The sequence below is a fragment of the Strigops habroptila genome, chromosome 2, assembly GCF_004027225.2.
Source record: "Strigops habroptila isolate Jane chromosome 2, bStrHab1.2.pri, whole genome shotgun sequence".
NCBI classification, from domain to species: domain Eukaryota; kingdom Metazoa; phylum Chordata; class Aves; order Psittaciformes; family Psittacidae; genus Strigops; species Strigops habroptila.
The window spans coordinates 56,769,718-56,795,949 of NC_044278.2; the positions used below are offsets into that span (position 1 = coordinate 56,769,718).

Sequence of the window (26,232 nt, forward strand, 5' to 3'; positions counted from 1 at the left end):
AAATTATGCTTATGAAATTGTTGCACTTTGGGAAGGAAGATGATGTCTGTTTTAGGTGCCTCTCCTCCTCACTGAAGTAGTGTGTCTTTGTTTGAGGAGGTTATACAAGGCCTAGTGTGTGAGAAGTTATCCTTAGGGCATAAGGATATGCCTGTGAAATGTTTACAACTGCAACCACACTCGTGCAGTTTCATACTTGGATGTGCAACAACACCGTGAGTCTTTGCAAACATATATGAAAGTCAGTCATTGCAGCCTCAGTAACACTAGAAGGTGTCTGTGTGCTAACATATAGTAAACTGGTAATTAAATGTATAAGGAACAAGTTACTCTTCACTAGATCCTTGTATAGGAACTTAAAGGGAGCTGCAGTCTTTGCTGCATAGCGTGAGCTAAGAATAGAGATGGGTTTTATGTTACCTTGCTTAATGACCCAGTTTTAATGTCTCAGGCTAAGAACTTAAGTTTTCTGCATCCTAAATGAGCAAAGAATGTAGAAAGAGATCAGGTTTTCACCTCTGGAGAACGAGGAAGGTGTGCTACGGGTTTTTTTCTCAATAATATAGGAAATGTGGCACTGGACAGTTGCAGTAGTTCGTCAAGTACCAATGGGAATGTTGTATGGAGTAACATACTGTTCTGTAAAATCACACACTGGCTTACGTGGAACTGCATTCTCTGTAAGTGCTTTCGTGGATGGACCTCAGTAAGAGTAGCTCTTGTGGAAGGCTCAGTAAATTCCCTTCTACCTTCTGAAGTCTGTATGCTTGCTTTAAGTATCCACCTTTTTTATTTACTTAAATCATTTATCTGTAGGCCATGTCAAAAGTCTGCGGAAAGCCCATTGGGAAGAGGTGGGAAGAAATCCTGATACTGTTGTGTTCTTGTACAGTTTGCTTCCATAGTTGATTTTGAAAAAAGAAAATAAAAAAATATTCAGGCAGTCCTCTGTCTCTAATAGAATTTCACAGGACTTGAGTCAGTGAGTCTGCAGCTATAAGTCAAAATGAAAATGTTTGTACAATCAGCATTATTGTAGGCATGGCACAGTTTAAGAAGTAGTTTGTAGTTAAATATTGGAAGCAAAATATCTTGAGTCCCTCAGAAGTTAACTGTTAGAGACAAGTCTAAGCTTAGCTTTGTCTCCTGGCATCTCAGGATGTCATCAAAGTGTTGTTTAATATGTTAAAATGTGTTGTTAATATATCAGTGTTTATACATTGAAATAACTTTATTCAAACTAGATATGTAAGCTAGAAAGGTATGCATGCCTCTCCAAGACTAACAATTTCTCCAATTTGAAAACATAGGTTCTTCTTTCTTAAGGAATTGATCAGCTTTTCACGATATATTTAATCTGAATAGCAACTCCAGCTGCTTTAGGTTATTAAATACACATACCCCTTTTTATATATATATATATATACACACACACACATATATGCAACACATGATAGATATACACACACTATATGTATATACACACACTTAGAACAGCTGTGAGAAATAGTCCATATAAGATTTGTAGGTGTATTACATAGGTCAGAAGATTACAGCAAAAAACTTCTGATCTACATATAGACTGCAATGGAGGAATAAGATGGAAGGGTAAAATGATAATGTGTGTATGAAATAACGACCATTTTGTATGTATAGGAGAGACTGAAATAGGACTAAATAAGGAGCATATTGGAGAGACAGGTGGCTATAGCTCAAGTGTAAAAATTCAGTATTAACAAAGAAAGGCTTTCACATGGTATACTTACCTGCTTACAAATGACAATATTTCACACTCTAAATCTGAAGGTCTGGAATGACTGAAAGTCAAGCATGATCAAAGCATGGAATCTTGTCATTCAGAAATAGACGTTTGTGAAATCATGTACTGGTCTAAGCTGTATTAAAACACTTGGTTTTTTTAAAGCCTCTGTCCTAAAAGCTGAAATATGAAAGACAAGATCAAAAAAACCTTGCATTTTTATGAGTACATGCAGAAACGCCAGTTTTCTTAAGTCTACATATAAAAATGGGAGAGGCTAGAACTCTTTCCTTAGATCAGAATGCTGCTATTCCCTGTTTATACAGTGGTGGTTTTGATGGTATTTCTCATGCTGCATTTTTTAATCTTTTTTTTTTTTTTTTTTTAATGGTCTTTCACTTTCATCTCAAAGTGCCAGGGAAACTTCTCAATTCTTTTTTTTGTCATGGAACACACTGGGGCATTTGGAAGGTCAAGTAGACATTGAGGTAATGGTATTCTTTCTAAGAAATATTTTCTTCCCTAGGCTCATGAGATCTTGAAGGGTGAAAAGGAAGGAGCAAAGGTGTTATTGCAGAATAATACAGGCCTCAATAGTTACTTTCAGAACTTGAGGACATTTTCCCTTCTGAAGCAGCTACATTGAAACTCTTGATATTTAACCAAACAGTATTAAGGCCTAGGTGCAGCAAGTACTAAGTAGTACCAGTGGGTCTAGCACTTCAATTCTCTCATGCTTGTTCTGTGCAGAATCTATGCATGTGTCAACGTTGGAAGAGGCAACTTTAATACAATTTCTGATTAAAATCTTGCTTCATATGTTCTAATCTTTATAGTACTGTATCACTAAAGTTAGGTAAAAAGCTTGCGTGTTTCATCTAATCAAAATGTTTGCAATGTTTCATAGCTGATATTTTTCATTAATAACTTGTTTTCTTAAACCCCCAAAACTTCATTTCTTGCCAAAATGTGGTCAAATATAGCGCTGTTGGTGTGGCATGCAGCTGCTGCTGTCCCAATTACCTGCAGCTTTCCAGTGATTTCTTTACTATTTGCATGTTTCTGTATAAGTCTGTGACCTTATTAATTGGCCAGTTATATTTTCATGTGTGTATATATAGTACTGAGCACATTGACTTGTATAGCAATGCACTTGTAATTCTTCAGCATGCATACTTGCCATGTATAATTGCAGGAGAAAGGAGAGGATTTGATGAATAGCTTGTTTTGAGAACCATATAACTTATTAAGCAGAGGGAAATTATATTCAACCTTGAGCTCATCTGTAGCTGTGGTTTTGTCATCCGTTTAATTAACCAAGCAATATTTTTCTTACAGATTTAAACAGACTAAATATTTGAAACTTTAAGTCATCTGGAATCTTGTTTAAAAAATGGGTTAGATTTTTAAAGGCTTTAGATTCTATTGGTGTAGTATTGATAGTATTATTAAATAAATGCCTGAATTGTTTGTATTTCATATCTCTTCCCTCTGTCTCAGTGGCAATCATACCTCAGTACTATGCGTCAGACTCACCTGTATGAGATCCAGTTCTGTTTCATTTGGAGCCTTGCTTTGCATCTGAATTGGTCTCTCTTCTAGTGATAATTGAGATTGTTCAGAACTGAACAAGATTGTGTCCACTGTAACACAGAAATGTAAAGCTGAAAACTGCATAAATAGGATTTACCTTTCACTTACGTAGGACCCACAAATTAAATTGTGTTAAATATATTTGCATTTGTCAAGATGAGAATCCTGCATTTTAAAAAAACCCTCCTGGTGTGTCCTCTCTGACACAGAAATCTTGTGTTTCAGTGCCTGACTAATCTCTGCCTTGCTGATGCTTTTGAATGAACTTTGTATGTGAAAGCTCTACTAATCCTTGTACTTACTGTTTGAATGTTTGCTACAGGAAGCGAGCAGCTGCAAAGCATCTAATAGAGCGCTACTACCATCAGTTAACTGAGGGCTGTGGAAATGAAGCCTGCACGAATGAATTTTGTGCTTCCTGTCCAACTTTTCTCCGTATGGATAACAATGCAGCAGCCATTAAGGCCCTCGAGCTTTATAAGATTAATGCAAAACTCTGTGATCCTCATCCCTCCAAGAAAGGAACGAGCTCAGCTTACTTAGAAAACAATTCCAAAGGTGCCCATAACAATTCCTGCACTGACAGAAAAATGAACAAGAAGGAAATGCAAGGCCCAAGAGATGACTTTAAAGGTAAGATGTTGTTTTAGTTTTTTCATAAAACACATTTCATATGCACAATTATAGAATTCACTGTGGTCGTGTTCTGCTGAATGTGGGAGGTTTCTGCTGGCTTTAAAATACAATATTGGGCAATCAAGTATTTTACTATGGATTCTGAAAAATGGCTGGATTAATGTTGAACGCTGATTCCAAATCTGTATCTTTACCACTTCCCTGCTAAAATCCATGTGCATTTGTTGCTTTCTGAGATTACTGGATTTGCAAATATGGAGAGGTTGAGTTTTTTTGAATGCTGTTGCGTGACTGCTTTAGTTTCACAACTCTTCTGTAGTTAATGAGTTATAAAAGTTACGCTTTAACTAATGCCAGATTCTGTTAAGAAACATAACAGAAGAACAAAAAAATGATAGTGGATAATAGGCAGTACTTCGACCAAGCTAAAAATTAAGCGAAGTGATTTCTAAGGCAGTGTATGAAAATGAAAAACTATTCTGTATGTCTTTTCTAACTTCTAGTTAGCTTTTCAAACTCTGTAGAATACTAAATACATAGTACAATGTTGCCAAAACCCATGGTGCGAGCAGAAGCTAAACGAAATTAAATTAAAGCCATTAACCTTTGAGCAGACCTTTAAGTATCATTGCTCTAAGTGGTACAAACACAGAAGTTCAGATTCATTCATTTTAGCTAAAGAAGGTGAAACTGTTTACAGTAAAGAATTAAAAAGCCCTACAGAATCAGCAATAAAACATACCATGTTACAAGACACCTAAGATGCTACAGTCAATACCTACCTCCATCTGTTTGTTCTTTATCTGATGCACAGATAAATTTGTCCCCAAATTATTTATGATCTGAGTAAGCAGAGAGGCAAACAGTAGGGAGGGGAAAGGGAAGCCAGTGTAATGTGAGATGGGCAAGAGGCACATTAGGTCTGTTTTGTGATTTGTCTCTTGATTTTTGTGTATTTTGAATGGAGGCATGCACATACAGAACTTTCCTCCTTCATTTTGACCCTACTGTCCTCTCTCCCCAAGATAGATACCTAAGAGTCCTCTCAACCCATCCGCAGAGTCAGTCTGTTGTCTAAAGCAGCGACTCAGACTTGATCTGTTGCAGCATCTCAATTATTGACCTGTCTTTTTAGCCGTATGGACAGAGAGCATTAATGCATTCTTAAAGCCCATTGGAGACTCTTAATTACCTTTTGGAATTGGATGATGTCTAAGGAATTCAGCGCTTTGAAATTTTTTTTTCTTTTTTTAAGGTTCATCTGCAGTAACAGTTACTGGGAAAACTGCAGTTAAGCAAGCCAAGGAAAAGGATATGCAGCTTGCTTTTATGCTTGACATAGGATTGAAAGTTCTAAATAAAACGAAAGAAATACCCTTCGGAAATAATTACTTAAATTACTTTTCTGTAGTGCTAAGCCCTAAGACTGTTTATTACCTTTGGAGAAAAATGTACCTGTAGGCCATTGTCAGCATCTCAGTAGTGTCTTAGGTGGCTGTCCAAAAAGAGGAAGGGAATGGTGAAATTACAAATCTATAAAAAGCATGGGTTACAAAAGTAGTCAGAAAGAGAGAGCGCCATTTCAAAATCTGTGTCATTATTACCTGGGAAGCTATTTTTAACTTGCAGAAACTTATGTTTGACGAGAACATTAAACTGGAAACGGAGAACGTCAGTGGACAGGCAGCGAGCACACAATCATTACAAAGCTTCCATAAGGGATAATGAAAAGATAATTAATAAATCTGTGAATTGAGGAGTGTGTTGTTGGCAGTAGGTATGTCACATGCAGTCTTTTTCACAGCCAAGGATCACGGCTGAAGCTTGACTTCACATACAGATTTGTCATGGAGTATTACTGAGACCAAGTCTGAGAAGAGAGCACTTTGCTGGATCACTTAGTTGCAATAGAAAGCATGAGAGAAGAAGGCATATAGAAGCTCATATATCCAGACACAATTCAGCTAAAATTTACTTGAGTTAGAAGAAAACTTCATTACACATTTGTTCTTTTCCAGCTGTTCTCACTACTGTAAAGTAAAAATGGGGCAGACTGTTGTGATAGCTCAGGGGATGGTCCAAGGATATGATTTAAAACTGTTATCAAACTGCTAATGGTAATACTAAATATTTTAACTGGAAATAGCTCATGGTTAGATTCTTTAATACTAAATAATGAATCTTTAAAAGAATGACTAGGGAATTCCTGTTGTCAGTACAGAAATCTGAAGTGTTATATTGTTAAATAGTCAACTTTGGCTGATAACTTTTATGCTGTGAGTAACCTCTGCAATCCAGAGTTGATGAACCTGAGGCTATGGTTGTCATTTTGAAGAGGTATGGTATGAAACAACATCTGTATGAGCAGTTAATTTTCTTCTAGTCAAGTTTGCCTCTTGAACATGCACTGCAGCAAGTAAAATAGGAGATGTTGCACTAAGCTTGAATCCTTTCATAATATTTTCAATGCTGCTGTTGTTTTAACAGGATGGATTTTAGTTTTGAAGCTTTTTCACTGTCTTCAGATTGGTTGGAAGTCAATTTCAGTAGCATGACATAAGCTTAATCTTTCCTGTGTTATATGTGCTCTAAGAATGGCTTAGGGCTCTGCAGAAATCAATAGGTTGTCTGTGTTGGCATCATTTAGTTTGTATTTTTAATGTAATGACTGCTTGGAATGAATATTAGCGTAGGCAGTCACATTTCAAAATACTTTTAACATAGAACTGTCTTTATTAAAATTATGCGCTTCCTTCTTTCTGCACAGATAGTTGTTCTAGCATGGTTGGTGAATACAGTGCTGTGATGAGCGTTTTTTAGATCTCTAGAGAAGCTATTAAACAGATTCTGTTTTAGTTCTAAATTATGTGTCAGTTCAGAAGAATCTGCTTAAACTAGAACATCTTTTCAGGGTCTGATCATGTGGTAATCCTACTCTAAATCATCACCTGACGTGAAAGAATCTGTGAGTTCTGTTTGAGAAGTAGCATAGAAAAGCTATAAATGTTTTTTCTAAAGAGAAAGCAAGATTTCAAATAATGAAAGGACTTATTTCATATCAGGGTTTTTGGGGAGAGGTGGCAAGAGACAGGTATTCAGAGTGTATGCAGATGGCATATGTAAACCAGCTTGTTCGTCTGAATAGCATGTTGATGAGTATGCTCAAGATGTTTGTCTCAGTGAGGCCTAGTGTACAAAGAAATAACCTGCATACTCAACTGTGTAATTTAGAAGGCAGCATAAATTTCTGAGCATGTATTGTGGTTTTTGAGAGGATTTTCAGGCATCAGTTTAGAATAAAAACAGTTGCAGAAAGCATTAAAAATAAAATAAGAAATCTTATATTCTCATTAATATTCAACAAAACTAATTATTAGATTTTTAAGTCTATTTTTAAGGCAGAAAGAGTGTGTGAAGTCCATATCTGCTGTGTTTGAAAAAAGATGTTGATACAGTTTAGTTGGTGTATAGTTTAATGACTTACACACTAACTGTGCAGATTTACCAGAAGACTGTGTTGTCACAGAGTCATATTCATTAAGTCTTTCGAAGTTTAAACATCTTACTAATTGATTTAGTTGCTTTTGTTTAGATGATACAATACTGTTCACTACCAAATGTAGTTAATTGGCTGCAAAACAGTTTTACTGTTGAGCATGTTCTTTATCAGGGATCGACATCCATAAATAAAATATTTTACATGATCATAGTGAATGAAATCATGATTCTTCGTGCTAATGAAATTATAAAGTATCTGTCTTAAATTTATCCAACACTGACACTGTTTTTTTTCTGGTGTTAATGATATGATACACATTGAGTAGAGCAAATTAAAAGTATTTTATCTTAATAAAATTAATACTTTATCTTTCTATAGATGTGACTTTTCTAACAGAAGACAAGATATATGAAATTCTTGAACTGTGTCGAGAGAAAGAGGATTATTCCCCTTTAATCCGGGTGATTGGGAGAGTATTTTCTAGTGCTGAAGCATTGGTACAGAGTTTCCGAAAAGCCAAGCAGCACACCAAGGAGGAGCTCAAGTCTCTTCAAGGAAAGGATGAAGACAAAGATGAAGATGAAAAGGAAAAAGCTGCCTGTTCGGCTGCTGCTATGGAAGAAGATTCAGGTGCATCATCATCTTCGTCGTCAAGAATAGGTGATAACACACAGGGAGATAATAACCTCCAAAAACTAGGCCCGGATGAAGTGTCTGTAGATATTGAAGCAGTCAGACGGGTCTATGATAGATTACTTTCTAATGAAAAAATAGAAACTGCCTTTTTAAATGCACTTGTGTACTTGTCACCTAATGTGGAATGTGACTTGACTTACCATAATGTGTACTCTCGGGATCCTAACTATCTGAATTTGTTTATTATCGTTATGGAGAATGGCAATCTTCATAGCCCAGAGTATCTGGAAATGGCTCTACCATTGTTTTGCAAAGCAATGAGCAAACTGCCCCTTGCAGCTCAAGCAAAACTGGTCAGATTGTGGTCTAAGTACAGAGCAGACCAAATTCGGAGAATGATGGAAACATTTCAGCAGCTTATTACTTACAAAGTCATAAGCAATGAGTTCAATAGTCGTAACCTAGTGAATGATGATGATGCTGTTGTTGCTGCTTCAAAGTGCTTGAAAATGGTTTACTATGCAAATGTAGTAGGAGGTGATGTGGATACAGATCATAATGAAGAGGAAGATGAAGAACCCATTCCAGAATCAAGTGAACTAACTCTTCAAGAGCTGTTGGGTGAGGAAAGAAGAAATAAAAAAGGTCCTCGAGTGGACCCGCTGGAAACTGAACTTGGTGTTAAAACTATAGATTGCAGAAAACCACTTATCCCTTTTGAAGAATTTATTAATGAACCACTGAATGATGTTCTAGAAATGGACAAAGACTACACTTTCTTCAAAGTAGAAACAGAAAATAAATTCTCTTTTATGACCTGCCCCTTCATATTGAATGCCGTTACCAAGAACCTGGGATTGTATTATGACAATAGAATCCGGATGTACAGTGAAAGACGCATAACTGTGCTCTACAGCTTAGTTCAAGGACAGCAGCTCAACCCGTATTTGCGACTTAAAGTGAGACGTGATCACATCATAGATGATGCGCTCGTCCGGGTAAGTCATGGAGCAACATGGAACTTAGGTTTGTTGGGTCTGACTACTGCAAACGATGTAGGCTTTGACTAACTGAAAAGTACGGTGAGTGAGTGCGGTGGTTTATGTACTAGATTTCCTCTAGAAGAAACTCAAATAGCTTTACCATATTAAGTTTGAATTGTACGTGTGCTGATTTATATGTTAAGCAGAACTACTTCTACTCTGAGTGATTGCAGACTTAGGTGTTTTAAAGTGTCAGATAGTTCTTACTCCCCGTTAACAGATTCTGCAGTTACAGCTCTTAATGATGAGAGTGACCAACTTCTGTTTCAGTACGTTTGCTTTGTCCTCTGGACTGTCTGGGATCATCTTCTGATAGTAGAATTTTTCAAATGGAAGTTGGAATTAAAACCTTTCAGTTGTGTATTCTTGTTGTGGAGTTCTGAACTTCTAGATGTAAAGTGTGTGGAGTGCCTGCATGATGAACTTCTCACTTCTCTTAAGCGTTGTTACAATTTGTTGCAAATACTGGTATGACTGAGGAAGGGAAGACAGACCTATTGGTACCTGAGAACTGTGAGAGCAGCCTGTTTCTGAATATGCTGGCTTCTTAACGTAAAACATAAAGCCATTTGTTCACACATTTTTGGAAGATGGGAATTATACAGGATACAAACTATAAAGAATACTTCACGGTAGATTTTCCTGTAAATATGTCCTTTAATTTTAGGACTCTTCCTCCTTTAGTTTTTTGCTTAAAGCTGTTATTTTTCAGAAGCTCAGTTTTCTGTGTTCTGTTATTAAAGCACAACACTGTTTGCAAAAACTTAAATTTAACCGTAGCTTTAAAGCTTGTTGCCAAAGAGCCAGACAGGTATTTAAAGAGACTCTGGAAAAGTACCTGATTTTGCCTCTCAGCTCAGCTGTTGCTTTTAGTTAAATTTGATGACTTTAACTGCTATTGAAGGTCAATTGTGAGAACCCTAAATGAGCTCCCACCTTGATTTTTCTGTGTACCTATGAATTTCCAGATAGGTTAGCTGTTCCCTGGGAATTGCCACCCCTGCCAGTTCTGTATCATCAGCAAACTTGCTGAGGGTGTACTGTCCGTTTATCCAGTGATGAATAAGTTGAACTGTACTGACTGACCCTAGTACAGTACTGACCCCTGGGGATCACCACAAGCTACAGTCCTCCGACTAGACTCCACCACTGATAATAACCCTTTGAGTGCTGCCATTCAGCCTGTTCTCAATCCACGTCACTGTCCACTCATCTAACACACACTTCCTATGAGGATGTTGTGGGAGATAGTGTCAGAATCCTTGGTGAAGTCAAGGTAGACAACATCCACTGCTTTCCCCTCATCTACCTAGCCAGTCATTCCATCATAGAAGGCTATCATATTGGTCAAGCCCGATTTCCCCTTGGTGAGTCCACACTGACTACTCCTGATAAAACCTTCTTGTCCTCCAGATGCTTAGAGATGACATCCAGGATGAGCTGTTCCATCACTTTTCCAGAGATAGAGGTGAGGATGAATGGCCAGTAGTTTCCTGGGTTCTCCTTCTTGCCTTATTTGAAGACTGGGGTATCATTGTCTTCTCCCCAGGCCTTGGGCACCTCTCCTGTTCTCCATGATATTTCAAAGATGATGGAGAGTGCATGGCAATAACATCTGCCAGCTCCCTCAGTACTCATGGGTGCATCCCATCAGGGCCCATGGTACGGTTGTATCCTGTTATATTTTGTCACATCGGTGTAATGGAGCTTATTTCCTTGACTGTTCAGCTTTCTGATACATAAATACTGGAAAAAAGGGAGGGACAGTACTATCTTTTTAGGAGAAGATGGGCTAAAAAAGGATAAGAGCTAGTTTTGGGGAGATGTTTGTTTTGATGTCTATTCCAGCAGAGAGGAAGCAGACCTTCCTCCTCATGCTGATGATGGAAAGGAAAATCTGGAAATACGAGAAAAGGCCACATATGGCTTATTGTGGAAGGAAGTTGAAATCTTTGAGGACAATAAAAATATGTTTACTGTTGTTTAGAAGGCTCATGGGCAACATCAAATTGGTGCAGCTGCTGTATCACAATGGGGTCACAGCAGTTACTGCTGCGCACGCTCTTGGTCTGTTGGAAATTTAGGTAATTTAAATCAGATTAAGCTCAAACATACTAATTTGTGATGCCCTTGCAGCAGCCCTTGCACAGCCTAGCAGTCTGCAAATACATGTCTGGGCAGTTGCCATGGATCCTCTTATGGCTGTTAATTTAAGCTGTCAGAACATGCTAAATTATGGTGATCTGACTCTCTCAAAGCCACAAGAAGAGTAAGAATTTTAAACTGTTTATTCTGGAACAGAAAATAAAAGAAAAAGATAAAATTGTTCTAAATTCAAGTAGTCTGAGCTGAACTGTGCAGCCCAGGAACTTCTTGAAGGGAATAGATTATGTTCAGTAAAATGGAGATGAATGAAGACTCGCCATTATCGACAGAGGAAGAGAGTATGTGCCGTTTCAAACCACAAGGTAACTGCTGTAAGATGATGTGGCCTTAAGAAAAAAATTGTCTTGATAAATATGTGTAGAGGGTCTGCAGAGTCACCTTTTAACTGTTGATATGTTTTAACTGATGATATAAAGTATCAGTGCTCAGAAAGAGGTTTTGAATATTCCTGGTGAAGTGTTAGAAGTTAAGAAAGGACCAAATGGAACAATGCAGTGTCTCTGTTTACTACAGTGTGCCTATGTCTCTCTCTCTCATTTGTTTCTTCTCATTTTAATATCAAAAACAATGCAATAGAAATACATTAGGAGAGTCTAGTCTCTTCAAAGAGATTGTAAATCCTCTTAGTGGTAAAAAAGATGACAGAGTACATAAAAGATGGCATGAAGGAGTGGAATGGGGAATACTGGTTTTCTTAACTCGTAGCACCTGCTCATATTACCAGGAAGCAGGCTTAACATAAGCAGCCTTACCTGTCTACCTTAAAGTTGTGGATGTGTTTGCCCAGAACTTGAAGCTTTTAACGAGAGAAAGATCCATCTAAAGGTAAGGGGCATTACAGGTATTTTGATGTGACCCACACACAAACCTCAGAAAGTCTCTAAGTTGCAAATCTGCTGGAAAAGTATTGTAGGGAAAATGCTGTTCCATGCTGTTGTCTCGCAGTTTCTTCAGCAAGTGCCAAATCTGAGAATTGCATGCTGTTGTTACAGGTAGTTCCTGTAGCAGATTGAGAAGTGATTTTAGTAATTTTTAAACTTCATTTCCACTTCCTAATTGGTCTGAACTAGGTCTTCGGTCTCGAATCCTAATCCTTAAAGTTGCTTGTTCCATCTCTGATTCTAGTCAAAGATGGATACCATGCACTGACAGCATAAAACCTAAGTGAAAGCTACATTGTATGAGCTTGCAACAGTAATGGTTGTAGTTTTGGGTGCAGTATTGAACTTCAGAAGGGTCTTACTGAAAACTATGAGAATGATCTTGCCAAGGTAAGTCTTAAGTAGTAAAAGCGTATTCTTAGATCTGTTCAGTGGCAAAATGTTTCAAAGGTGCTTAAATTACAGGTAAGTAATTATGATTACATATATTTTTACCCTTGAATTACATTTTTTACTTCTGCAGTTTGAATACTTAAAGACTTGTTTGAAGTAATTACATACTCAGGTCACTAGACCTGTGTCTTTACGGAACAATCAGCACAGGCTGTTTTAACTATATGTGGAATAACTCTGAGAACTTCCCAATAAAAGCATTTTCAGAAGTATTTATTAAAATGAGGTTGAGATTCTTATTCACATTTTCCTTATTGATGCTGGATATTTTCCAATCAAATATGTCAATCAGCCTTCATCATTTATTCTTGCGAATGGATTATACCAGTCTTTCTCCACTAATTGATTGAGCTAATTGAGTGATCACCAAGCTGGGTTTCTCTTATCAATACTAAATATTTAAACTTTTCGAATTCAGTATGTACATCTCACTTTTTGGACTTCATTAAAACAAATATGAGCACTGGTAAGTGATTTTTTTTTTTTTTTAATTATTACTACTGCAGAGTTTTTTCTTGAGAATTTTAAGCAATACATTTTAAATACAGTAACTTGTTCAAATTTGCTTATTAAGAGAATCACAGTTCACTGCAGAACACATCTAAGCAAAAACTTCATTTACAGATTCATTGTTCAGTTTCTTTGCATGTATGAAACTTGCATCAGAAACTTCTTTTTCATTTTTCTCATTGAAATGGACTTAGTGAAACATGCTTTCTTTATATTACATATTTGTTGTATACTTGTATGTATGTTAATCTGAAAAGTCATTGGGGTGGGGAATGTTGGAATTGGTAAAGCACTAGTCCCCACTTTTGTTAAGGAGCCCTTACATCTAGGAGTTGGTAGCTCAGTTTGCAGTTTTTGAAAGCAGTTAACATGCTTTTTTGTGTCTAACAAGTTTAAGAGGTTAGCTGTACTCCTGCTGGATCATGTTATGTGGATGTGGTAGTATTGAAAGGAAGTTTATCCTTAAATCCCCTCTTCTGTCTTTTCATCACCCAACAGCTATTTCTTTCATTCCCTTCCTCTGAGTTTACTCTTCCTCCCGCACCCTCATGCCCCAAATTGTATGTGGATTTATTCTCAGGTAATGGGTATGAGCTATGACACACAAGTTGTGCAAGTGAAAATGTGGTGGATTCCTTCAGCAGAGTCTGGCCGGTACTTGCTCACAAATTAGAAACTCAGTTTGACAAATTTCACATGGAGTGCAGATAGCTGGCAGGCAGCAGGCCTCTTGCTTGTAAATGACTCTGCTGAATGTATTGATGAGCACAAACTCCTATGTGACAGCTGAAGCCAGCAGGCAGGTTCTCTCAGAGTGTATTAGCAACAAAGTACTAAAGGACCTTTTTGGTTCTTTTAGTCTAAGTTGATGTTTCTGTGTGTCCAGTTGAAAATCTCAGCACTAGTATGTCTTGGTTGCCTGCAGAATGTGTGTGACTGTGTCAACGTGCAAGCCCCACTCACAAGCCTATGCAGGAACCGTAAAGTTCAGCTGGTGAGGATGCTGCTTAGTCATTTGAAGTATTATTTCACATGCTGTTTTTCAGAAAAATGTAGCAATGGACTCGTATAATGATGTGTCACTGGTACTTTCAAAACTGAATTAGTTGTGTTCCTGTCATTTCTGCCTTCTAGTGAGGAAAGTATTCCTGCCACTGTCTTAAAGAGAACTTTTATGTTACATTACTAGAACTTACAAGGGTTTTTGATTGTTTTTAACTGAATAGAGATTAGTTCAGCTGCTGTCAATTTTAAGAAGGTAGTCAAACTCTGGTGTTACATCAAGCTTTTAAATGTTGTCGTATTTCTGTCATATATTTCTGAAGTTCATATGTCCTTGCCATAGAAACACTGCTGCAGTTCTGCTAAAATTAGTACCTCTCTATCATGACTACTGATTTCCAATTTTTTTGTGGAGCATCAGTGTTGAGACAGGATGTTCAAAGGGGAGCTAAACCCACAACCTTCAGTTGAGCAGCTTAGCAACATTGTCCTGGTTATAGTATCTACTTCAAGGAACATTAGGCTTTGACTCAAAATACTATCTTTCTGGGGATCCTTTATCTGACTCCCTTGCAGACATCCAGTGCACCGTTTCAACATGCCCAGCCAGTGTTGCTCAACTATGAGTGTTTCCTTCCCCTTTTCTAAACACTGCTTTTCTTTTACATCATTCATTGTAATGTAGTTCTCAGCCAAAAAATCATTTTGAAATATTTTTTTAATTGCTTTATATGTATAAATATGAGAACTCTTAGTGTATTTCTATGACACAAAGCAGCATTTACGCTATGACAAAGGGTTGCTGTCCCAAAGGAAATGCAAAGGTAATACTTTTTCAGAACTCGTCAAAATTCATAAAAATTGCAAAGTTTCTGGTGGTATATACTGCAAAGCCAACAGCCGTGACTGGGGAGAAAAACACCAAGGCATTGTTAGTGCCAGTTGTAGGCAGAAGAGACTCAACTAGGAGAACTGTCTGTCCAGCTTGAATGTGTAAGCGGTATTTAGGATCTTAAAATAAATGCTGCTTCTCTGTTTTTAAAATCTCAGTTGTATTTGAAACATGGCTTAAGCTCCATGGCTGTCCTATTCAGGAAGAAAAAATTTTACACATCTGTAAGATGCATAATTTGAAGATTTTAATGGTTTTACAAGATACAAGATTACATTGTTGTGGAAAGCATGTGATGAGAATAGCAAGGCAGGGGACACACACAACGTGGTTTTGCTGCAGAAGTATTGTTGATAAAAATTACAGTGAATTTCAAAGAATAAATATTATTTGGTCTCCTTAGAGGCAAAACCACTTCATTGCAACTGGTATGCAATAGAATTCCAAATGCTTTATGTAGTACCTAACTATGTTTTCCAGATAATCTTGTAACCGTATACATCCCAGTCAGCTAATCTGACTTGCTGTCTTTACTGGGGTCTTCGTGGCTTGCTTCTGTTGTTTGTTTGTTTTTTTCTTTTTTTTACGTGAGCTTTATATGATATGAAGTTACACTGTGTGTTTTTCTGACACTAGTTTTCAATTCCAGATAGCGCAGTTTTCTCCACATGCTCCTTTTGCATGACGAGCTTCAAAGTCTTCAGACCTGTAAATGCTAACTACCTTAGCTCTGTCTCACATCTACCCCTGCTGTGCTGCTTGAAACATGGCTGGCTGACTTGGCAGTTGCCAAGAGAAAGTGTGTCTTACTGGTGAAGTCATTTTGAGTTGGTGGTGTGATTATTGGTACCCTTATCCTCTCGGTTCTGTTCCTGTTTTCTTTTACACTTCTGTAGTAAAACTCTGGGATGTAAAGAATGTGTTGGCATGTGTGTGTGGTTAAGGTAGGGTAGTGACATAGAAAGAAGTGGTTCGGCGTGTTAAGGACACCTGGTGGTAAGTACAGGTTGCACTAGCCTGGATAAGAGGCAAATGTCATCAATAATGCAGTCTTGGTAGAGGAATGCGCAGGTCCATTTGTGCTTTACTGCTGTTGCATTTTCTTTGCCACGTAGATATGTTTAATGTAATCATGTTGCACAGGTTTAACAAGTATAATTATGCTTTTAAGCAGCATATTATCAGCTGCAAAGTATTCTTGCATAACTTCTCATTAACTGAAAGGATACATTTTTGTTGTAAGAAAGACCTGTAATGGCCTTTAGTAGACATGGAATCTTTCCCTGTGAAACATTATAACTTGTATTTGACCTTAACTGAATATTCACTTTCATGGAAGCAGTGCAGTAGATCTGCTTAAAGGCACTGAAGAAATAAGAGCAAGAGGTTTCTGAGAGTTCTTCATTAGCGTCAAAAGGAAAGGAGACAGATTTGACTGTAATATTAGTGTCTTTTAATTTCTGGGGTGTTTTTTCTCCAGCTCTTTGTTTGTGAGATGCAATTACTAGTCAAAGGCTTGTCTTCTGTCTTTCACTCTGAAAACATAATCTGTGTAATCCCTTCACAAAACCATTTGTTGTCGAACATGTAGATCAGATTGCCGTCTCTTTTCATTGTCAGATGAATTTAATTATCCCAGTAATACATCTTGTTTTCATACTGTTTTCTGTGACTTTTGTGCAGCACAATGCTAACTTATTTGAAATAAGTGCTTAAAAGAATAGAAATGGAGAAGGCTAACAGCCTTAATTGGCTAACAGATCAGATCTGTGGTAAGTTTCTTGCTGTGTTAATCCCCAAATTCTAATACAGGCTTAGAGTGACTTAGCATTACTATTGGTTTCTGGTATTTTACTGTTGAGATTTATACTTGCTTTCTTAGGTTTGGAGGGTAGTTTTGATTTCATTATTTGATACTCAATTGACTCTTCTAGTAAACAGATTTACTAATGAAATACTTCTGTCTGTTCACTCAATAGCTAGAGATGATTGCCATGGAAAATCCTGCAGACTTGAAGAAGCAATTGTATGTTGAATTTGAAGGAGAGCAAGGGGTAGATGAAGGAGGTGTTTCCAAAGAATTTTTTCAACTGGTTGTGGAAGAAATCTTCAATCCAGATATTGGTATGTGCTATAATAATGTACTAATTTACCAAATTTTTCACACAAGAGGTTGGAGCAGATGATCTTTCAAGGTCCCTTCCAACCTGGGCTGTTTTATGTTTATGCAGTGCCTTTCTGTATCTGCTGCTGCTTCTTTCTGAAGCTCTCCAGATTTCTTGGTGATCATGAGAGTATCTGACCCCTTGAGGCTCACTATGTCTTTATCATCAGTCATCCTCCTGTGGAGGAATGATGAAAAGCATGTGTATAGCTAGTGAAAGCTACCACTGCTTGTTTGGAGATAAATCAGTAGTATAGGGTTTCTTTGCAGGGTTCCTGTGTTTGTTCTCTCACCTTTCTCCTCGCTTTGCTTTGTGATTAGCTTCTAGAATTAGTAATCAAACCAATGAGGAAGAGCTTCTGCAATAAAACCAGAGTAGGACTTATGGTGAGTTTTTATTTCCTCCCCTTCCTCCAGCTTAAAACATCTGATAGTCTCAGTTCTTCTAATGATTTCATCTAAAAGGGGTACAAATCCAAAGTGTAGAAGTAATGTCAAATTTCACTGTAGTTACTTAGAACTAAGTGATATTGATATATCAGAGCCAAAGTTTTATATTTGTGTTTTAACAGTTGCATTTCCATCTTAATTTTTTTTTTTTTTTCTCCTTACTCCCTGCACCAGTCTCTAATGCTTCTGCCTTCATACATGCAAGGACATGCTGCTTGTAATATGCAGCTTGTCTGCTGCTCTGAAAAGATTAAAATGTTTAACATGTTACTAATACTTTGTGTTAGAATAGATATGAGACCTAGCAGGTTCCTATACTAATTTCATAGTTTGTGAACTGTGATGACATATTGCAGCTCCTGTGGGAACAGGAATGGCAACAGTGCTGCCATTAAAGAAGCTCACCAGCTTGTGGCCATTAGTTAATTTGGGTTCATTGAGCTGTTTTAAAAAATAAAGCTGCTGTTCTTGGTTTTGTAGCTTAGAAAATTGATGAATAAACATAAAAATCCATTTTGTTCGGCTTGAAGAGGACATCCCCGGAATCAGTAACAGAATCTGAACCTTGGCACTTGCCATTAACCGTACAGAAGCCAGTTCTTATAACAAGCAATACAGATCCATAGACAAGTCTTACTCTGAAAACTACCATTAGCTTGAAGAGATTTGGAATCTGAATTAGCAAGGGTACTTGGAAGAAATTGGAGTATAGCAAAATAAGGAAGTCTCACTACTTTGACAAAGGTGTATTTCCAGTGCGAAATACATTGTTTTGTTTGGTTGGTTGTTTTCTTTTTACCTGAGTTTAGATAAACAGAAGTTGTGTGGGATGCCTATGTTGAAATAATCCCATTTAGTAACTGAAGTCTGATTCAGCTAAGATCCAGCCAGTGTATATGTGCTTTCTGTGTATAAAGATGGGTAATAGATTAGATGTGCATGCACGTTTTACATTTTACTTCTGTATTCAAAATACAAAAAAGTAAGTATGCTTTTTGTATTCATATCAACTTGGGGGAGGGAGGAAGGGCATTTGTTGGCTTTTGGCATAAACGTGCAAAACCAGAAAATGTAGCTTGCATTCATGGTCTTCGTTTGCACCTATTAATGTGCACTGCAGTTTAACGGTTTATACACCATATATGCCAACTGGATTTTTGTTGAATTGTAAACACTTTATTTACCAGAGAAAATGAAGAAAATACTTTAAATGGAATTTAAAATGTCATCTGATAGGTATGTGTGGAGTCTTGCTTATATCTTTAACAGTTTTGTTGCCATTACATTTCAAGTATTTTCATATTAAACTACTGTGAAGTTTTACTCAAAGGAGGTAATAACTCAGGCAAAATTAGATTTATGACCAACAGTCACCGTGGTAACAGGGAAGGAGGAGTAACTTCATACAATATTCCGACCAACACTATACAATTGGTTTTGTCTTATTGCAGCTTCCAGTTCCTTCTGGTGTTTCATTATTATTTTAATGTACTATAGTCTTAGTTTTGGTCAGTGAATAAAATACTGTATTTCACATTAAAGCATTTCCAGATGTTGGTCTGGGTAAAGTGTTAGTCCTTAATTATTAGACATTTGCTGGATTTGTTTATTTTGACTGTTTAACTCTTCCATCATCTTCTAGAAAGTACAAGTCATTGCTTTTATTGTGCCAGTAATCCAGAAGTTACTTCAGTCAATTCAGAAAACGGAATGCAGGCTTCTCTTTAACGTTTCTCCTGTATATGCTTGTGTTGCTTGTGCATTTCTGATTTCCGGTTGCCTTACCTGATGTGTTAGTCTTGTTATTTGTGTGCTTCCCCTAATAGCTGGTCCTGTCCTAGTATCTTACTGTGATAAATAATCTTCAATTTTGGTGAATAGCCAGTCTCTGAATGAGTTTGCAGTTCATTTCCTTACACTGAATGAGAACTCAGGCTTTATCTCTTGGCTGAAGGTGACATTTTTAGTCTTGGGAGTAATTCTGTGGCTCTGTTTATGTGGCTTTGTAATCAATTTGTACCATCTCAATAGGTTGTAAATAAGCATATCTTTTTTAAGAGCTGATAAGATAAATCCTTGTGGCAAATGTAGTTTATGTTGTTGACCATGTGCATCTAATTTCTATGGTGTTGGGAGGAAGGAGCCTCGGCACTTTTCCTTAGGCTCTGCCTGGAAATCATGAGACTGAGCTGTGAAAGTAACAGGTCACTGTGACTATGCTTGTCTCTCTCTTCCCTTAAGTCTATGGGGTTTGCATTTGTCTTGCTTCAGTATCTAGTAGGGTAATGGATTTTACTGTGCGACTCATTTAAATAGTTTATAGCCTGTGCACAAACTTGGGTTTCATAAACAAGAGCTAATCTACAACCAAAGGGGTAAGGCAGTCTTTGTGATTCCCTTGTCTGTACAGTCCTATCCACTCCCTGTAGCTCCTGGTATGTGCCAGTTCAGCCATTTGTTGAAGCCTTATGTGAAGGTACTCCGCCTGTGGACTTGGCAGAAAATTGGTCACCTGAAATAATGAGCTGGATCAGATGAAATGAGATAGGGGAACAAAGTAAAACCTCTCCCTTCCAACAGTGACAAGCTGTTAAAAGTTGCAACCCCTCCTGTGAAACATAGTCCCATGTTACAGAGTCCCATGTTACATTTTCTCCTCAAGTTAAGAGGTATGTGATAGCTGAGCAACAGTGGCCTTGCCAAGTACCTTTAAACAAACAAACAAAACCCAAATCTGTTGGGGATCTGACTCTAAGATTATATGTGATGGTTAATCCCTGCTTCATCCTTATAGCTTCCAATTCAGGGCTGCATCTAGTCCTTTTCCTTTGCTGGAACTGACCTGGAAAAGCCTTTGAGGAAAGGCTATCACTTTATAATAATTGGAGTTCTTCAGGATTATTTCATCCGTGTGGGTTTTGATTATGTTCTTTTCTTGCCCTGTTATATTTATCAAAGTTACAATCTATGCTGACAATATGCTGCTGCTTCCTCGGTAATGGAAGGTGATGAAAGGTTGTGTATGTACAGGTTTAGTGGGTATTGCAGGATGTTATATTGCAGGTCTCCTGCGTACTTTTAGTGGTAATGTGAGTAACAGTATTTTGAGCTGCTCCAATTACCCTAAGGTAAGTAGGTTCTCTTTGCATTAAATTCACTATAATGTTAAGTTAAGCATGTTTTAGAGGTATTCTAATGCAAATGTGTTTATAATGGTATGTTTTACATGTCGTTTTTATTGAAATGTGACCAGGATTGTTCAACTTCATTTTTTTTACAGGGATGTTCACATATGATGAATCTACAAAACTGTTTTGGTTTAATCCGTCCTCTTTTGAAACTGAGGGTCAGTTTACACTGATTGGCATAGTACTGGGGCTGGCTATTTACAATAACTGTATACTGGACGTACATTTTCCCATGGTTGTCTACAGGAAGCTAATGGGCAAAAAAGGAACTTTCCGTGATCTGGCAGACTCTCATCCTGTAAGTTCATTATGTTCTTTGAGTTTATCGATGCATTTGTCACTGAATAACTTAATCTAGGTTTAGTGCAAACACAAGATCACTGTCGGAAGTGAAATAATCAGTGACTTGTGTGAAGAGTCTGTATTTGTTAAATTCATAAGCAATAAGATCTCTTACTGCGTCTGGCTTGGAGGAAGAAGAATTGTCAAGTGGACAAATAGGTCTGGGTATCAGTAAAGCTTTGTTATATATATATATATATTTTTTTTTTTACATGGTGCCTAAATTGCTTAATATCACTAAGCACTACTAAGCATGAACTATTATTCATAGTATCTTCCCAAAGACACTTCTAAAAATTAGGCTGTTTATATCTATTTGTAGAAGTAGATTTCTACAACAAATGTGAAAGTAACAGTAGACATACAAAAAGGTGTGATGAGGCAGTCTGAATATCTGTACAGTTTGGGAGCTGTGATCAGTATCCATCTGCCGTACCTCTCCTCAGCTAGTGGCTGTACAAAAACACTAAGCCATGCATGTGTTTGAGTAGATAGAGCAGAGAAGCAGCTATGCAGGGTGACTTGCCCTGCTTCATCTGCAATTAAAGATCACCAGTAGCTTTCTCTCATGCTAGCTAGTATGAGTTGAAATGCTTCATTTCATTTAGCTTTTCATAAGCACTTACTCAAACCTTCAGTTACTCAAAAAAGATGAGTAGAATCATGAAATCAGCTAGGTTGGAAAAGACCTTTAAGATCATCAAGTCCAACTGCTAGAGCATGGAGGATATGGTGTTCACCAGCCCTCACACCAGCAGTTCCAAGTCCAGTCACTGTCAATGCAAGATACTTTAAAGGTGCTGTGCAAGAATCAAAAGGATACAGATAGTGAAAAGATGAGGCTTACATGTAAACTCTCAATAACTGAAACATTGAGGAGAAATTCACTATAAAAAATATAGGTGCACTCAGTTGTTGCTTTACCTTTATTTTGCATTCTTGAGTCCTACACCTCTGCCTCAGCAAAATAATTGTTCCTTTTGTGCATAGCCTTTGGTTTCCAAAAAAGTCTTGAGCTTTTCCTGAGGCATAGCAAAGAGGAAGTCTGGTTGCTCCTTTGAATGGAGCAAGTTCTTACAGTTAATTTCAGATTCCACTTGGCAAATTCTGACCTAACTTGTGATTTTATATACATATATTTTGTTTTGGTTTTTTGGTTTTTTGTTTTTTGGTTTCTTGGTGCATAAATGTTTTCTTACTTTAATGACTGCCCCATCTGTGTTGCTTCAAGATTACTTCCTAGTTTGTTTGGGTTTTAAATCAAGATGTAGAAGACAAAAGCTTGCTGCCTGGATTTTATCTGATATAAGATACAGCATTTTCTTTTATTTTAATACATGCATGTTCAACTTACTAGTGTAACGTGTTCTGGGTTCCAAAAGTAAATACAGTTTCAAGAGAGTTGAACGATAAAGAGGTAGTCAGTGGCTCTTAAGCTACAGGTTTGACCGTTGCATTTAGGAATGTTCCTGTGTATTGGTAGGCTCTTCTAAGAGACCTATCATTCATTGCCGTGTTTCTTTTTTATCTTTCCTTAATATCTGCTATTGGTGGTTCTTTCAAACGCTGAGGTTAACATACCTTTGTTTGGACTATTATGGGAGATCTTGGGGGACTTGTGTCATATAATGCAACAACCCTTTTTGAGCAGACGATTTTGTCTTCTGGTATTACTCAATGAAATCCTGAAATTTGTTTATGAGAGGCATGTATTTTTTGTTCTCTAGGTTCTTTACCAGAGTTTGAGAGACTTGCTGGAGTATGAAGGAAGTGTGGAAGACGATATGATGATAACGTTTCAAATATCTCATACGGATCTCTTTGGCAATCCAATGATGCATGATTTAAAGGAAAACGGTGATAAAATTCCTATTACGAATGAAAATAGAAAGGTACACTCAAATGATTTTTTTTTTTTTTTTTTTAAATGTAATCTGTAATTTTTAGATACTCTATGCAGAATTGTGTAGCACTATAAAGGTTTGGTCTCACTTCTGATTTAAGCTTAAAAGCCTTTTTAAATCGCTAAAGCACAGTATAGTTGTAAGCAGGAAAGGCTTATCTTTTAAAGAAAGCATCAATACATGCATTCATAGCTTCTGGATGCAGTGTTTGACCTGTCTGAGAAATATGTGAGACTTGTTCTTTATTATTGCTGAGTAGAAGCTGGGCCCAGATAATCTATGTAGAATTATATGTATTTCGGGGTCTTATATTTTTGGGAGATACTTCGAGTGGCATGTGTCAAAGTACTAAGGTTGTCTTGGGGATTGTTTTCTTACAGGAATTTGTCAATCTGTATGCTGACTATATACTCAATAAATCAGTAGAAAAGCAGTTCAAGGCCTTTCGGAGAGGATTCCACATGGTGACCAATGAATCTCCTTTGAAATATTTATTTAGACCAGAGGAAATTGAATTACTTATATGTGGAAGTAGGGTAAGAATCCTGAATGTACACCAGAAAGTGGAGCTTTTTTGATCCTAAGTACATAACTAGTGGTCATTTAAAAAAATGTCATCTTCTTGCAGAATTTAGATTTTCAAGCACTAGAAGAAACTACAGAATATGATGGTGGCTATACAAGAGACTCTCTTATTATTAGGTAATTATTTTTCTGATTTCTGAAAGATAAAAAGCACTTTACATGGCTGTTTCTTCATAGTATTGTAAGAGTTAGTATTTTTGTAGTGCTGGAGATTCAGCCGTCTTACGTATAATTCCACTTTACTCAAGTACTGTCGTTAGAAAAGAACAGATAGTATAAGTACTGTCTCTAGCTTCCAGTGAACTTTGGTAAAGCTAAAAAGGGATTTTTCCCTGGTTTTTTTGTCTCTCATGCCATACAGTACACCCAGTATAAACAGGGCTGTTTAAATAAATTACCATTGCTTTGCTATTTAAAAAAAAGTAAATAAATCACAAACACTGAATTGTTTGAATAGGTTGCATGTGTAGACCATTCTGCTCTAATTAGAAATCAAGTAAATTCAGTGTTTTTGATGTCTCTACCTTCTTGTCCTCTTTGACTAGAGAACTCTGAAGACAAGAGTTAGGGAAGTGTGCATCTTCAGTGCTCTAGACTTTGCCAACTACTTAATTAGTTCCTGCTAGGGTAGAAAACCTTTGACAGCAGCTGCATTTGTTTACTGTTTAAGACAGTGCTAGAAATGGGCAGTGTAGTAGAACCACTATAATTTCTTAGGAAATGGGAATACTAAAATAAAGAAAGAATATTTGCAGATCACTTATCAGCCGAATTAACATTTAAAAACAGTTAAACTGCAGTGTTTTGGTAGTAATTCTAATTTCTACTTTTGAATCTCATTGATTGGTAAATAAGTTACTGGTTTGGTTTATGAATGCAACTTGTAAACTTGCTGTTAAGATTAATTAGTATTACTAAACATTCAAAGTTCAGTTACTTCCAAGAGACTCATTTATACCAGAGATTTCAGTTCACTTTTTTATTTCTCCATAGGGAATTCTGGGAAATTGTCCATTCATTTACAGACGAACAGAAAAGGCTATTCTTACAGTTTACAACGGGCACAGACAGAGCCCCAGTGGGAGGACTTGGAAAGTTAAAGATGATCATAGCCAAAAATGGCCCAGATACAGAGAGGTAAAAAAAAAAAAAAAAAAAAAAAAAAAAAAAACACCAAACAAAAAAAAAACCCACAATATTCTACATTTTGCTTGTTTGTTTATAAATGGAAGCAAATTCTCTGCTTTTAAGTTAACTTGGTTAAATCTGGAAAGTTGAATCTTTAAGCAAAGTGGATTCTCTTTAAATTCGTTATTTGGGATCTGTGAAAGAGCAGTGTATTTCTTTGCAGGTAATACATGCTCCCCGATCTGAATTCTTGTTTTTCTTTTTTCCTTTGTTTTCCCCACAGGTTACCTACATCTCACACATGCTTTAATGTACTTTTGCTTCCGGAGTACTCGAGCAAAGAAAAGCTTAAGGAGCGATTATTGAAGGCCATCACATATGCCAAAGGATTTGGCATGCTGTAATGAATATAACAAAAGGGATTAAAAAATGATGGTGATGATGTCCCTGTCTAAAAAGGCCATAAGATAGCGAGCTACAGTAGTCACCTGTGTTTGTGCCTCCCTTCTTTACTGGGGACATTGGGCTGGAACAGCAGATTTCAGCTGCTTATATGAACAAAATCTTTATTTTTTCTTTTAGCGTGAAAGTGTTACATATTCTTTCACTTGTATGTACAGAGAGGTTTTCCTGAATATTTATTTTAAGGGTTAAATCACTTTTGCTTGTGTTTATTACTGCTTGAAGTTGAGCCTTTTTGAGTATTTACAAGAAAACAAACTGTACTCTCCCAAGGAAAATATTGCCATCATTTGTAGACCATGTAACCTTCAAGTATGTGCTATATTTTTGTCCCTGTATCTAATCAAATCAAGAACTGTACTTTTTGAAGAGTTTGCTTTTGAAACTTGAAGTCTTGGAAAACAGTGTGATGCAATTACTGCTGTTCTAGCCCCCAAAGAGTTTCTGTGCAAAATCTTAAGAATCAATAAAGACAGAAGGGAGAACTTGGAATGTTAAATTGCAGCCTTGAGAACTTTACTTTAGTCACAGCACAACAATTAAATCTCATTTCACTATATGTTGTCTTCACATGTCTTGTAATAAACTGTGTTTTTAATTAGGAAACATTTCTTAGCAGAAGAAAGGCTAGAAATTTTAGTTACTTTTTTAAAAAAGACGTTTACTGGGGAAAGTGCATTTTCAACTGAACAGCTTTAGAGTAGGGAGTGAAGTGTTTGGAAAAAAGATAGGAAGTTTTTGCTTTATTATAAACAAAGCATGTGGAAGTGCACTTAAAATGAAGTTTTATTCTTAATTGCCTATTATGTTGACATTTTAAATAGACAATCCAAAGTCTTCCCTACATGTTATGTCATCACCATTTATTTAATGAATTATTGTTCCTTCTTATCAAGGCACATGATCAGTGTTGCAACATAATCTAAAGGGATGGCTACT

The 26,232-nt window shown here is 36.9% G+C and overlaps 1 protein-coding gene across 19 annotated transcripts in view; it reads left to right on the top strand.

Annotated features, from left to right (window-relative positions):
* UBE3A (ubiquitin protein ligase E3A) overlaps nucleotides 1-25,792 on the top strand; it is a 54,349-nt gene extending 28,557 nt beyond the window's left edge. For 17 of the 19 annotated variants that reach the window (XM_030472452.1, XM_030472371.1, XM_030472393.1 and 14 more), the window contains 9 exons: nucleotides 3,675-3,985; nucleotides 7,866-9,121; nucleotides 17,050-17,194; nucleotides 20,965-21,170; nucleotides 22,942-23,106; nucleotides 23,499-23,654; nucleotides 23,747-23,820; nucleotides 24,697-24,840; nucleotides 25,115-25,792. In XM_030472452.1, coding sequence (XP_030328312.1) covers nucleotides 3,675-3,985; nucleotides 7,866-9,121; nucleotides 17,050-17,194; nucleotides 20,965-21,170; nucleotides 22,942-23,106; nucleotides 23,499-23,654; nucleotides 23,747-23,820; nucleotides 24,697-24,840; nucleotides 25,115-25,235 — 2,578 coding nt within the window. In that variant the 3' untranslated portion in view covers nucleotides 25,236-25,792. The other 2 variants (XM_030472489.1, XM_030472498.1) reach the window with 2 other exon arrangements.
* The last annotated feature ends 440 nt before the right edge of the window (nucleotides 25,793-26,232 follow it).